This window comes from Oryctolagus cuniculus, chromosome 20 (assembly GCF_964237555.1).
Source record: "Oryctolagus cuniculus chromosome 20, mOryCun1.1, whole genome shotgun sequence".
Lineage (NCBI taxonomy): Eukaryota > Metazoa > Chordata > Mammalia > Lagomorpha > Leporidae > Oryctolagus > Oryctolagus cuniculus.
The window spans coordinates 6,380,455-6,395,684 of record NC_091451.1 but is presented as its reverse complement, the minus strand read 5'-3'; the positions used below and the strand labels follow the sequence as shown (position 1 = coordinate 6,395,684).

The window sequence follows — 15,230 nt, the reverse complement described above, 5'->3', positions numbered from 1 at the left end:
AAGGTGCATTTATTTATTTGAGAGGCAGAGTAACAGATAGAGGGAGGGAGGGAGGGAGAGAGAGAGAGAGAGAGAGAGAGGTCTTCTATCTGCTGATTCACTCCCCAGTTGACCACAATGGCTGGAACTGAGCAGATCTGAAGCCAGGAGCCAGGAGCCAGGAGCTTCCTCTGGGTCTCCCATGTGTGTATGAGGGCCCCAGCACTTGGGCCATCTTCTGCTGCTTTCCCAGGTCATAGCAGAGAGCTGGGTCAGAAGTAGAGCAGCTGGGACTTGAACCAGCACCCATATGGGATGCCAGTGCCACAGACGAGTCTTAACCTACTATGTGCCACAGCACTGGCCCCCAATCATTAAATCTTGATTAATCATTAAGTCATTAAAACTTGAATATTTTACCTTTGAAAGAGAGAGAGAAATATCTTCCATCCCCTGGTTCATTCCCCAAATGATCACAAGAACCAGGGATGAGCCAGGCTGAAGATAGAAACCTAGAACTCTATCCATGTCTCCCACGTGGATGGCAGGGGCCCAAGCACTTAGGAAGTGGAGCAGCCAGGACTCTAACTGGCACTCAACATGGGATGTTGGCATTGCAAGTGGTAGCTTAACCTGCTGGCCCCTGTCAACAGTTGTTTTTTTTTTTAAAGTTAAAAACTCCTTAATTTTTTATTCCTGGTACAACTACCACAATTTACAGGGCAATACACCTGATGTAATTAAAAAGAAAAGACAAAGCTACAACAGATAAGAGACCTCAGGAATGTACATCTAATTGACAGTACATTGCATTAATCAAGAGCTGCACTTCTTGAAAACTGTGGCTATGACAGCCCTGAGCAAACTGTTTAAGCTGCAGTCATTTTTCGGACTACGGATCATCATTTCTTCTGTGGTGGAATTTTACAGTTCCTCTAATGCGTTTGGGACAACAGTCTCAAAGTAGCCTGCCACTTTCCCAACAACTCCTCGCTGTCCCTCCTGCTAAGAACTGTAGCCCTTTTCTACTGTTTCTAGAACCTTCTGCTACCATAGACACCCCTTCCACCACCAGATCCATAACCACCACCATAGGGACTGCCCAAGCTTCTTCCACCAACACTACCATACTTTGATTGCGTTGTCCACTATAATTTCCAAAATCATTGTAGGCTCCACCACCACCATGGTCACCTCCAGAATTTCCTCCTCCATTGTAACCATCGTATCCTCCTCCTCCACCATACCCGCCACCTTGGTTTCCATATCCTGGTCCACCCCCACCACAGCCTCCTCCGATCTGAGTGCTCGAGTTCAGTGGCTGGTTCCAGCTCTTGTCTCCAGCTTCCTGCTAGTGCAGGTTTGGGAGGCAGCAGTGATAATTCAAGCAGTTGGGTTCCTGCCACTCTTGTAGGAGACATGGATTGCATTGCTGGGCTCTGGCTTGGCCCAGTCCCAGCCATGTGGGCATTTGGGGAGTGAACCAGTGGATGGAAGTGTTCTTCCTTCCTCTCTCTCTCTCTCCCAGGTAAGCATGTGTATGTACGCACCCTAGTCTGATGAGCCTTTTAAAGCATAAAGTTTACCTCGTCACTCTTGGAAGATTAGGGCAGGGCCGGCGCCGCGGCTCACTAGGCTAATCCTCCACCTAGTGGCGCCAACACACCGGGTTCCAGTCCTGGTCGGGGCGCCGGATTCTGTCCCGGTTGCCCCTCTTCCAGGCCAGCTCTCTGCTGCAGCCCGGGAGTGCAGTGGAGGATGGCCCAAGTGCTTGGGCCCTGCACCCCATGGGAGACCAGGAGAAGCACCTGGCTCCTGCCTTCGGATCAGCGTGGTGCGCCAGCCGCGGCGGGGATTGGAGGGTGAACCAACGGAAGGAAGACCTTTCTCTCTGTCTCTCTCTCTCTCTCTAACTCTGCCTGTCAAAAAAAAAAAAAAAAGAAAGAAAGAAAGAGATAGATAGATAGATAGATAGATAGATTAGGGCTGTGTTGACCTTGATGGCCATCCTTCATTTCTGGAGACATCTAGGTCTTTCTGTTCTCCGCAAATAGTTTGTACTGAAATGAATACAGCTACAGTTAAGCAGTCTCAGAGGTTGCTGTGTATAAAGAACTATGCCTGTGATATTGTTCTGATGTTGCGAACAGCACATGGAAACAGCACCACCACAGTACAGCACGGCATCCTCATTCCGACTGATTTCCTTTTCCAGAAAATGTGGGATGAGCTCGATCTCTGGCACGCCAGGCTCAATGAACTGGATGCTGAAGTCCAGGACGTTGTTGAACAGGACCCAGTGCAGGCCCAGGAGTGGATGGACCACCTGATGATTCCTCTCCAGCGGTATCAGCAAGTGTCCCAGAGAGCGGAATCCAGAACCTCGCAATTAAATAAGGTGGGGCCGTCACACACTTGGTGCTACTGAGAAGGATTTAAATAGAACAAAGCAAAAAATATACCTGGGGGCAGCCAGTTTCCCTTGAATTGTTCTGAATCTGGAGCCCAGTGAGGGGAGAGTTTAGTGCTGTTGTGGCAGGAAGTCAGACTAAGCAGGCAGACAAGATCCAAAAGTCAGGCCACAGTGGAAGTCCAGGTGAGCGCTGGGATTCCCCACAGGTGGATGAAGACCAGTGACGGGGACTTAGGTCAGGTAACCCTTAGAATGTCCAGCTAGGGAAGAATTGTCCAGCTAGGGAACAAAATACCTAACCCTGTTGCAAATAGGAACCAACCATGGTTGTGTGAGTTGTGGGTAACCTAACAAGCGTGAGGCAGCTCCTAGCCATACAAGAAATGGGGTACTACAAGGCAGGGCCTTATGGAGGAAGACCAAGTACAAGTCCAGTTTTCAGAATGAAGTGTAAACAGGAATCAGACTGGTAGAGTCAGCTTTTCACTGCTATCATGGAATACCCAAGAAAACTGACTTTACAAAGAGAAAGGTTTCTGTTGGTTCGTGATTTGGGAGGTTCGCAGTCTAAGATCAGGCGGCTCCATTGTTGGACATCAGGTGAGGGCAGAGTCCTGGGGTGCGCAGAGCATCTGCTGACAAGAGGGAGCCCGTGTGTTTGCCCATCCGTGTCATCTCTTAGGAAGCCACCAGGATTTAACCACGGGGCTCCAACCTAATGACCCAATCCAATCGACTCCCAAAAGCCCTACCTTTAAACTCTGTAATTGGGTTAATTTTCTACCTTCTTAGTTCCATTAACCCCAAGGCTATGGGGACCAACCCTTTAACACACGTCCCTTTGGGAGACATTCACCATCCCGGCTCATACCCAGACCACAGCACAGAATACTGCAAGGCTAACACAGAACTCTCTGTGAGGCCCACCGTATCGGGGTAGATCATCTTGCGTCCTTTCTACTCGTGGTCCAGATTCGTCCTGAAAGTTGGGGGGATCCCAGGTAGTGGGTGGGCGTGTGCCCCAGCCAAGGGTTGCCTAGACCTGCCAGGCCTGAAACCCCTGACAAGTAGCAGCGACCTCATTGTTCAGCCCCAGAAACAAGAATCTGACTAGGTTGGGCCTCATCTCTTGCAGGCCACGATCAAGATGGAGGAATACAGTGAGCTTCTGAAGAGCATTGAGGTTTGGGTAGAGAATACCAGTCGTCTGCTGGCCAATCCTGCTGACTACGACTCTGCCAAGACACTGAGTCACCATGCTAGCACCCTCCAGGTAGGTGTGTTCTGGGAGGATTCCTTACTGTCAGAGAATCTACACGATTTCATGGCTCTGCCCATCGTCATCACCGTCACCATCACCATCACCATCATCATCCTCATCACCATCATCATCACCATCACCATCACCATCATCTTCTTCTTCTTTGTCTTCTTCTTCAATTCTTCCCTATAAAGTCAGCCTTAATCTCTAGCCATGCCAAGTGGCACAGCGAAGCTTGGAAGAGTGGCAGGCACAAGAGAGAGATTTTATGCACCAGGATCTGCATCTTTCTGTCTTGCTAACTATTCATGACTCTCTGAATAAGTGAGTGTATGTTCCGTGAGCCTCAGGTTCCCCCGTTGGAGTGTTTCCACCACTGGGTGGTGCTGGTGGCTTTGGTTGCCTGACCTGTGTCATCCCTCCCTTGGGTGCACAGGAACATGAATATTTAGAACAGTGGCTCCGTAGTTAGGTCATGTTGTGTGGCTGCGGCAGTGGGAGAGTCACTGCTATGAAAGCTTGATTAATCCTGATTATGTGGTTATTTGAAGACTCCCTAGTAGTAGAGAAGGCCCCTGTTGGCTTAAAGAAACCTGCTGCGTTTTGACTGAGCCGTGGGGTGAGGGCCCGGTGGTGGTTTCTAGAATCTCAGAGCAACCCTTCAGCCAACAGCCAGCAAGGAAACAGAGACCTCAGTTCTACAAGTGAAATTGCCAACAGCGTGAATGAACTTGGAAGAGAACCTTAGCTCCGGATGTTTCCTTCTTTCCTAGAGAGAGAGAGAGAGAGTGAGAGAGAGAACGAGAGAGCGAGCGCAAGCTTCCATCTGCTGGTTTACTCCTCAAAAGCCCACAACAGAGCCAGGAACTCAACCCGGGTCTCCCATGTGGGTGTCTGGGACCCTCTGACTTGAGCCATCAGTACTGCTCTGTGGGTCTGCATAGGTGGGAAACCAGAGGCAGGAGCTGGGGCCGGGAATGGAACCCAGGCACTCGATGTGGGACACAGGTGTCAAAGCTGCTGGGCTAAATGCAAACCACTAGGTGGCTCCTTGATTGCAGGGTTGTAACATCCTGAGCATAGGACCAGCCCAAGCTGCCCCCGTAGTCTTGGCCCATGCAATGTAGGAGTTATTATTCTGGGGGTGGGTATTTGGCACAGCACTTAAGATACCGCTTCGAATGCCCAAATCCCATATCAGAGTGCCTGAGTTCAAATCCCAGTTCTGCTTCCAGTCCCAGCCTCCTGCTCATGTGCAACCTGGGAGGCAACAGGTAATGACTCGGGTACTTGGGCACCCGCCACCCCTGCGGGAGACCCAGTTGAGTTCCTGAGTCCTGGCTGCTGCAGGCATCAGGAGAACAGAACCTAGATACCTAGAGAAGGTCTCTCCAGTTTTCAAAAACAATTACACAAGTGAAAATTTGAATGAGAAGAGAATATGCTTAGTTGTGGTAGTTCCAAAGCAAGAGAAATCCAACCCGTGGTGCCCCCCAGCTCTAACATGCCCTGACTCCACGTTTCCTGTCCTTTCCGGTGCTCCACAGGTGCCCCAAGGTCCCAGGCCAACTGACACAGACAGAGCAACTAACTGCGAGGATTTTCCTGCTTGGGCCAGGACGGCAAGGGCGCCTCCTGCTGCTGAGTCCTGCCGAGGTTTCCCTCGGCTCCCACTGCGCAGCCCCCAGCAAGAATCCCTTTACTTTTAACAGTTTTTACAGTAATCAGAACTCAATGATAATCAAGGCCCTTTCATATCTGTAGAAGAGGACAGTGTGTTCCTAGTGGGCGGCTGACCTCTGACTCCCAGGGTGTTGAGATTTGGCAGCGGTTCTTTTCCTGCGTTAGGGTAAACACTCGACATTTTCACTTATTTGTTTCTTTTCTTTCTCCTGCCCCATCTCCTTGGTTTGACATCCCACATCCCAAGCCATGTTATTTTGTTGTTGTTTTAAAGATTTATTTACTTGAGAGAGTGATGGAAAGGGAGGGGAGGCGGCGCTGTGGCACAGCAGGTAAAGCTGCCCGCCAGCAATGCCAGCATCCCATATGCGCACCGGTTCGAGTCCTGGCTGCTCCACTTCTGATCCAGGTCCCTGATAATGTGCCTGGGAAAAGTAGCAGAGGCTGGCTCAAGTGCTTGGATCCTTGTACCCACAGGGGAGACCCGGAAGAAGCTCTTGGCTCCTGGCTTCAGCCTGGCCCAGCCCTGGCTGTTGCAGCCATCTGGGACAGAAGACCTGTCTCTCTGTAACTCTGACTTTAAAATAAATCTAAAGAGAGAGAGAGCGAAGGGGTGGGGGTGGGGGTGATGGTCTTCCATTCATGGTTCACCTCCAAATATCCACAACAGCCAGAGCTTTGCCAGGCCGAAGCCAGGAGCCAGGAACTCCTTCCAGGTCTCCCACGTGGGTGTCAGGGCCCAAGTACCTGGTCATCATCTCTGCTTCCCGCGAGCATTAGCAGGAAGCTGGATCAGAAGCAGAGCAGCCAGGACGCCAACCCACATTCCGCTATGTGATGTGGGTGTCCCAGATGGCATCTTAACCCAGTGTGTCACCGTGCCCGCCCCTGTTTTTTTGGTTTTAGTCACCTGTATGAGTTACTGTTTTTGAGGAGTTTGTCAAGAGACAGAAGTATTGAATGATTTAAGATGCTTGAATTTTTAAAAAATGCTATGAAAATGAGCTCAGGGCAAAGGCGCTGGGCCAGGCTGCCGTCTAGTATCGCTCAGCAATTCTGCTGGCTGCATTCTAGATTTTATATCTGAGCTAGAACTGAGCAGAGGACAAAGGAGAAGGGAAAGGTGAGTTCACTTTCCTTAGGATCGATCCTAATGAATTTCCCCCAATGAAACGGAAGTCTCAGATAACAAGTCCAAGGTGAAAATCCCATTTTGTCCCTATAATGAAAATAGTTGTCCTACTTTTAGGAAACTTTTTCCACTTTCTAGTATAGGCCAGATATTACTTTTTAAAATGAACTCTCAATGAACTATAAGAATTCTCAACTTAGCTTTACAAAGTTTGGTTTTTTATAAAAAGATTTTATTTATTTATTTGAAAGGCAGAGTTACAGAAAGAGAGAGAACGAAAGAGAGAGATCTTCCATCCACTGGTTTACTCCCCAAATGGCTGCAATGACCAGAGCTGGGCCAGGCCAAAGCCAGGAGCCAGGAGCTTCTTCCAGGTCTCCCCCATGGGTGCAGGGGCTCAAGCACTTGGGCCGCCCTCTGCTGCTTCCCCAGGCACATTAGCAGGGAGCTGGATTGGAAGGGGAGCAGCTGGGACTTGAAGCAGGGCTCAGATGGATGCCGATGCTGCAGGCCTTGGCTTTAATCTGCTGTGCCGCTGCACTGGTCACTCAGTTGTATTCTTATCCAAAATCCTGAGCCCTGAGCAAACAAGGACATATGTGTTTTTAGCTTCTTTGCCTCCCTTATATTTTATTGGATATTCTAATGCTACATGGCAGCTATAGGAATTGATACAGTACTGCGCATGCATACATAGTTACTGATGATGTTTAACTAGTTTCCCTTAATACATTTAGAATTTCTTCCACACTCATAGTGGGCTGTGTACTATCTCTATCACAGGGCCAGGCTGAAGTCAGGAACCAGGGTCTCCCACATGGGTGGCAGGGGCCCAAGCACTTGGACCATCTTCCACTGCTTTTCCCTAACTCTTAACAGAGAGTTGGATTGGAAGTGGAACAGCTGGGACACGAACCAGTGTTCATATGGGATGCCGGGTGTTGGATGCGGCAGTTTTGCCTGCTGTGCCAGCCCCTAAAGAAGTTTGTTTTAATTGCACTAAAGTCTTCTACTTAGATTGCATTTGTTGAAATATGTTTGTACACCTAATGGTGATTCTACAAAATACTTCTGTTGTGATTAACAATCATTGAAAAGTAAATTGTCATTGCAAAAATTGAAAACTAACTTCTTGCTTTTTTTAAAAATAAACTTCATTGAGGCATAATTTACATACAGTAGAATACACCCATTTTTTGGTATGCAGTTAGAAGAGTTTTGATAAAGGTGTAATTATGTTACCACTCCCATTATCAATATAAAAAACATTTTTGCCGGCACCGCAGCTCACTAGGCTAATCTTCCGCCTGCAGTGCTGGCACACCGGGTTCTAGTCCCGCTTGGGGCACCGGATTCTGTCCCGGTTGCCCCTCTTCCAGGCCAGCTCTCTGCTGTAGCCCGGGAGTGCAGTGGAGGATGGCCCAGGTCCTTGGGCCCTGCACCCACATGGGAGACCAGGAGAGGCACCTGGCTCCTGGCTTCAGATCGGCGCAGTGCGCCGGCCATAGTGGCCATTTGGGGGTAAACCAACGGAGGGAAGACCGTTCTCTCTGTCTCTCTCTCACTGTCTAAATCTGTCCAAAAAAAAAATAAAAATTTTTATCACACCTAAAATTCCCCTCCTGCCCGTTTGCAGTCACTCCCTTTCACTTAGCCCTGGAGAATCCCTTCTTGTTGCTTTCTGTTACTATTATTTCGCCTTTTCCATCCGCTAGTTCACTCCCCAAATGGGTGCAATGGCTGGGGCTATGCTGATCCGAAGCCAGGAGCTGAGAGCTTCTTCCGGGTCTCCCTTGCGGGTGCAGGAACCGAAAACTTGGGCCGTCTTCTATTGCTCTCCCAGGCTCATCAGCAGGGAGCTGGATCAGAAGTGGAGCAACCTGGACACGAACAAGCACCCATCTCTGATGTCAGCATCGCAAGCAGTAGCTTAACTGGCCACGCCATGATGCCAGCCCCTATTTTGCCTCTTCTAGGTTATCATAAAACTGGAGTCATCCGGCAGGTGTTCTTTGCTGACTGGCGTGTTTAACTTAACAAGATGCTGCTGTGACATCCTCTAGTCTACTGCATTTCTCAGTAATTGATTCTTCTGATGGCTGAGTAGTGGTTCATTTATGGGAATCAACAGTTTGTGTATCCATGCGCTGGTTGATGGATATTTGGGTGGTTTCTTTTTTTCTTTTCATTTCTTCTTCTTCTTTTTTTTTTTTTTTAAGATTTATTTGAGGCCGGCATTGCAGCTCAGTAGGCTAATCCTCTGCCTAGCGGCGCCGGCACACCAGGTTCTAGTCCCGGTCAGGGCACCGGATTCTGTCCCGGTTGCCCCTCTTCCAGGCCAGCTCTCTGCTGTGGCCAGGGAGTGCAGTGGAGGATGGCCCAAGTGCTTGGGCCCTGCACCCCCTGGGAGACCAGGAGAAGCACCTGGCTCCTGCCTTCGGATCAGCGCAGTGCGCCGGCCTCGGTGGCCATTGGAGGGTGAACCAATGGCAAAAGGAAGACCTTTCTCTCTGTCTCTCTCTCTCACTGTCCACTCTGCCTGTCAAAAAAAAAAAAAAAAAAAAAAAAAGAACTTCGTGTTAGCTAGTGCTATGTCACAAGTTAGCACGAGAGTTAGCCACTTAAAACAACACTTACTGTCTCGTCGTTTCTTTGGGTCAGGGGTCCAGGCGTGGCTTGGATGTGTGTCTGTGCCTCAAGGTCTCTCATGGGGCTGCAGTCTCAATGTCAGAAAGTCTGCAGGCTTGAATGGATGCTTGATTTGGATGAGGGCAAGATGCAATCCACTTCCGGGCTTCAGACAGTTCTCAATCAATCTACGGTGATCCACTTCCACCCCTAGGCACATGGGCCTCTCTGCCCAAGACTGCCTTGTGGCATGGCTGCTGTCTTCCCTCAGCATCAACCTTCTGAAAGAGAGGAGCAAGGGCTCCCAACAGAAGGCACAGCCTTCGCTATCTAATCTTGGAAATGACATCACTTCTGCCATAGTTCACATAGCAATGTTTCCAGCCTGCTTCCCAGGGAGCCGTGTGAGTCTGTTTCTTGCTGCTGTAGCAGATTATCGGGGACTGGGTAATATGCAGTGAACAGAAATGTGTTTGGCTCACGGTCCTGGGGGCTGGGAAGTTCAAGAGCATGGCAGCTGCAAGGGCCTCCCATGGTGAGAGGCGGAAGGGCAAGCGAGTGCTTGAGAGAGCATTTCTATGTCACGACAGTGGCTCTGGTACATTCCTGAGGGCCATGGCTCCATGTCCCCGTCCTCCTGTGAAGGTCCCATGGGTTGGGGATTCAGCTCCTAAGGCATGCTTTGGGAGTGTGTGCTCACACCTGTAGCAGGTGCTGGTTATAACAGCATGGACTCCAGGAAGTGGGGATTCTCTCTGGGGCCACCTCACAGGCTGCCGCCTGCAGGCTGTTATGAGCAAAGCTGCTATGAGTATTTATGTACAAATCTTTCTGTGGGTGTATGTTTGCATTTCATCTCAATGGATAAATATCAAAGGGTAGAACTACTATTTTTATGGCAAGTATTTGCCTAAATAAGAAATTGCCAATCTGGTTCTCAAGAAGACGGTACCATTTGTTCATTCCTATCAATAATGCAAGTTCAAGTTCTCTATATTTTCAAATTTGTTTGTTTATTTAAAAGGGAGACTGAGACAGCACTGGCCCCAATAAATCTCTAAAAACAAAAGAGTGAAGCAGACGGGGCTCAAACTGGTGATCACATGGGATGCCAGCATCGTTTGCTCCATATTTTCTTCAGCACTTGGCATTGTCCATCATTTAAACTTGAGCTGTTCTCCTGATGTGCAGTTCAAATGGCGCCATTTGTGGTTCAATTGGTGTTTATCTAATGGCAAATCATTAGATTTTGAGCACTTAATTCATGTTCTTATTTGTCATTTTGACACTTCTATTGTGAAATGTCTCTTCAATACTTTTTGCTCATTTTGCAACTGAGTTGTGTTTTCTGATTATTAACTTGGAAGAATTACTTGTAAAACAGCCTGCGAACCATCCCATTGTCATATATGTGGTCTACAGTTACTGTCATTTTACAGCTTTTCTTTTCGTTCTCTTAATACTTGTTTTTTAATTAATTAATTTATTTGAAAGGCAGAGTTACAGAGAGAGAGAGAGAGAGAGATATCTTCCATCCCTTAGTTCACTCCCCAGATGGTCACAAACAGCCAGAGCTAGGCTGATCTGAAGCCAGGAGCTTCTTCTGGGTCTCCCACACAGGTGCAGGGGCCCAAGCACTTGGGCCATCTTCCACTGCTTTCCCAGGCACGCTAGCAGGGAGCTGAATTGGAAGTGCAGCAGCTGAGACTCCGACTGGTGCCCACATGGGGTGCCGGCACCAGGCTTTACCCGCAGCCCCTCTCTCAATACTGTTTTAGAGAGCGAATGTTATTAATTTGATGAAATTAAATTTATCAGTATTTTCTTTAATGTATTATTCTTGTGTGTTATATGTAAGAAATACTTACAGATTTACCTATGTTTTCTTGCACAAACTTGATAGATTTAACTCTCAATTTTTAGGTCTGTGATCCGTTTCATGTTAATTGTGATACATGGTTTGAATCAAGGATTAAATTTCATTTTTTCAAAAAGATTTATGTGAAAAGCAGCATGCGGCCGGCACTGTGCCATAGTGGGTAAAGTCACCGCCTGCAGTGCTGGCATCCCACATGAGCACAAGTTCAAGTCCCGGCTGCTCCACTTCCGATCCAGCTCTCTGCTGTGGCCTGGGAAAGCAGTAGAAGATGGCCCAAGTGCTTGGGCCCCTGCACCCACGTGGGAGACCTGGAGGAAGCTCCTGTCTCCTGACTTGGGATCGGCTCAGTTCCAGCCATTACAGCCATTTGGGGAGTGAATCAGGGGATGGAAGACTCTCTCTCTCTCTCTCTGCCTCTGCCTCTGCCTCTCTGTAACTCTTTCAAATAAATAAATAAACATTTAAAAAGGAAAAAAGAAAAGCAGGGTGGGAGGGAGAAGGAGATCTTCCATCCGCTCGTGCACTCCCCCAAATGGCTGCAATGGCCTGGGCTGGGCCAGGCAGAAGCCAGGAGGCTGGAACTGCATCTGGGTCCCCCACGTGGGTGACAGGGGCCCATGCGTTCAGACCATCTTCAGCTGCTTTCCCAGATACATTGCAGGGAGCTGGACCCGAAGCAGGGCAGCCAGTACTCAGAGTGGCAGTCTGATGCAGGATGCAGACAGTGGGTTCACCTGCTGTATCACAACGCCCGCCCCTTGAGGCTTATTCCATAGTGATGGCTAATGTGCCGGGATGCGTTGTTGAAATGCTCGCCCTGGCACTACTTTGGCACCTCGCTGAAGCTCAGTTGACCTCACACTTACTTGGACGTGTGGGTCTGTTTCGGGGCTAGGAGTTGGGGGTGAAGACCGCATATACACGACTCTTGGTGTGTCCCCATGCTCGGGGATGCTCTGAGGTCATCCATTATATTGAGACAGACACCATTCATTGTTCCTTAAGTAACTAGACGGGACCAGGAATTCGAAATGCTGAAACTAATTTACATTTTCTGTGATAGTTTTTAATGAATTTGTTTCAATATCTAGGTGTATTGATATGTCTCTCCCTCTCCCTCTCTCTCCTCTCTCTCTCTCTCTCTCTCTCTGTCTCTGTCTCTCCCCAGATGGCTTTGGAAGACTCAGAACAGAAGCACAGTCTGCTACACTCTGTTCTCACGGACCTGGAAGAGCTGTCCACAATTTTCGATACGGATGACCTCACGCAGTCCATCCAGGGGTTGAGCAGTCAAATCACTGCTTTACAGCAGAAGTTACTGGAGAGCCTTCCACAGATTCAGCGCATGGCTGATGTAAGTGGGGGTGTGAGTTTTCTCTGTTAATTTACATTTCCTCGGCTAATTGGAGTATACTAGTGCATGTCCAGATTATACGGAGACACATGGATGGTAAACTTTGCATTTGTGTTCTTATGGCTTGAATTATGTTGTGTTTTACTTTGTAACCTGTATTATAGTTATAATAAAAAGCACATGTGCGCACACATGCACACACACACACACACACACGTCTCAATCCAGAAGCTATCTGTTTAAAGGAGAGTCAGGATCAAGTAAGCGCCATGTTTTCTCCTTCTCCAAGAGAAGATAATGTTGGTTTAAAAGCATTGATGAGGGGCCGGCGCGGCGGCTCACTAGGCTAATCCTCTGCCTTGCGGCGCCGGCACACCGGGTTCTAGTCCCAGTCGGGGCGCCGGATTCTGTCCCGGTTGCCCCTCTTCCAGGCCAGCTCTCTGCTGTGGCCCGGGAGTGCAGTGGAGGATGGCCCAAGTGCTTGGGCCCTGCACCCCATGGGAGACCAGGAAAAGCACCTGGCTCCTGGCTCCTGCCATCGGATCAACGCAGTGCGCCGGCCGCAGCACGCCGGCCGCGGCGGCCATTGGAGGGTGAACCAACGGCAAAGGAAGACCTTTCTCTCTGTCTCTCTCTCTCACCGTCCACTCTGCCTGTCAAAAAAAAAAAAAAAAAAAAAAAAGGCATTGATGAGGAAAGAGGGAATTAAAGTATGCAATCTTAAGTCTTTTTTCACCACTAACAAATGTTTACTGAGGGGCTGCTCTGTGCAAGTCACTAGATTTTTAAGTAATTTTGTTTGCTTGAAATATGAGGCATTTTTTTAAAATGTTGATTTATTTGTTTGCAAGGCAGAGTGACAGAGAGAGGGAGCGACAGAGAGGGTGAGTTCTTCCCATCCCATGGTTCACTGCCCAGATATCCACTACAGCCATGGATGAGCCAGGAGCCAGGAGCTTCATCCAGTTCTCCCCTGTGGGTAGCAGGCGCCCAAACACTTGGGCCATCTTCTGCTGCTTTCCCAGGCCATCAGCAGAGCTGAACCCCAGAAGTGGCGCAGCTGGGACACAAACCAGCGCCCACACGGAATTCCAGTGTCTCAGGTGGTGGCTTTACCCGCTGTGCCACAATTTTTGTTTTTTAATTATATTTCCTATACCACACTCAAATAACTTTGAGGATTAAAAAGTATTGGAGTAATCTTGGTTACTGAAGCTTATTCTATTTTTTTTAGCTCTTTTTTTTTTTTTTTTTTTTTTTTTTTTTTTTTTTTACAGATAGTTATAGACAGTGAGAGAGAGAGACAGAGAGAAAGGTCTTCCTTCCACTGGTTCACCCCCAAAATGGCCACAACGGCTGGCGCTGCACCAATCCAAAGCCAGGAGCCAGGTGCTTCTTCCTGGTCTCCCAAGTGGGTGCGGGGCCCAAGGACTTGGGCCATCCTCCACTGCCCTCCTGGGCCACAGCAGAGAGCTGGACTGGAAGAGGAGCAACCGGGACTAGAACCTGGCGCCCATATGGGATGCCGGTGCCGCAGGTGGAGGATTAACCAAGTGAGCCACAGCGCCGGCCCCTGGATTCTTTTTTTTTTTTTTAATTATTTTATTTATTTGAAAGACAGAGTTACAGAGAGGAAGAGAGAGAGAGAGAGAGAGAGAGAAGAGAGAGAGGGCTTCCATCTGCTGGTTCACTCCCCAAATGGCCTCAATGGCCGGAGCTGAGCCAGGAGCCAGGAGCTTCTTCCAGGTCTCCCTCGTAGCTGCAGGGGCCCAAGTACCTGGGCCATCCTCCTGCTGTTTTTCCCAGGCCATTAATAGGGTCATCCTCCACTGCTTTCCCAGGTGCATTAGCAGGGAGCTGGATCAGAAGTGGAGCAGGCAGGACTGGAACTGGCACCTATATGGGATGCCAGCCTGCAGGCTGGGGCTTTAACCGACTATACCACAGGGCCCGCCCCTGCACTGAATTCTAAAGTGAGAATCTGAGGGCTGTCCTACTGTGGGTGGACTTCCCTCTGTAGGTTTTACAGCAGACACTTGAACTTATTTTTGCAACAGTTTCACTTGAAGGTTCTTGGCCAGGTTCTGGGGGTTGACGTTGATGAGGAACAAGCTCCGGACAAATGATCTGCTGTTTCAGTGACTCTGAGCAGCTTCTAAAATAACCCAGTGCCATTCTCCTGGGCAACAGTCGATGAGGAGGTTGACAAGGAAATCTTTCCAGTTTCCGGGCTCCTGTGTGTTGGCTTCTCAAGGCTTGCTTTGTCATATTACTTCAAGTAGTGGAATTTTTAACATGCCAGACCCACTTGTAGTCAGGCGTTTAAACACATTCCAAAGATGAATTGGAAGAGTTTCTAGATCATTGAGAGTTTATTCAAAAACTGGGTTGGGTACATAGTACCTTTGTTCTCATGGTATGAGTGAGAACTGGCTCTATGCTTTTTTTTAAGATTTACTTATTTTATTTGAAAGGCAGAGTTACAGAGAGAGAGAGGGAGAGACAGAGATACAGAGGTACAGAGCTGGACCAGGCCAAAGCCAGGAACCAGAAGCTTCATCCGGGTGTCCCACGTGGGTGGCAGGGGCCCAAGTACCTGGGCTATCTTCTGCTGTTTGTCCCAGGCCATTAATAGGGAGCTGGATCCGAAGTGGAGCTGTGGTGGGTTTACCCGCTTTTTTTTTTTTTTTTTTTTTTTTTGGTATAGATTTTTTTTTTTTGACAGGCAGAGTGGACAGTGAGAGAGAGAGACAGAGAGAAAGGTCTTCCTTTGCTGTTGGTTCACCCTCCAGTGGCCGCTGCGGCCGGCGCACTGCGCTGATCCGATGGCAGGAGCCAGGTGCTTCTCCTGGTCTCCCATGGGGTGCAGGGCCCAAGCACTTGGGCCATCCTCCACTGCAC

At 48.9% G+C, this 15,230-nt stretch overlaps 1 protein-coding gene across 9 annotated transcripts in view; it reads left to right on the top strand.

Annotated features, from left to right (window-relative positions):
* SYNE2 (spectrin repeat containing nuclear envelope protein 2) overlaps positions 1–15,230 on the top strand; it is a 394,119-nt gene that overhangs the window by 229,023 nt on the left and 149,866 nt on the right. For all 9 annotated transcript variants that reach the window (XM_051826403.2, XM_051826401.2, XM_051826405.2 and 6 more), the window contains 3 exons: positions 2,195–2,377; positions 3,528–3,665; positions 12,144–12,329. In XM_051826403.2, the coding sequence (XP_051682363.2) occupies positions 2,195–2,377; positions 3,528–3,665; positions 12,144–12,329 (507 nt within the window). The remainder of the gene's footprint in view (positions 1–2,194; positions 2,378–3,527; positions 3,666–12,143; positions 12,330–15,230) is intronic.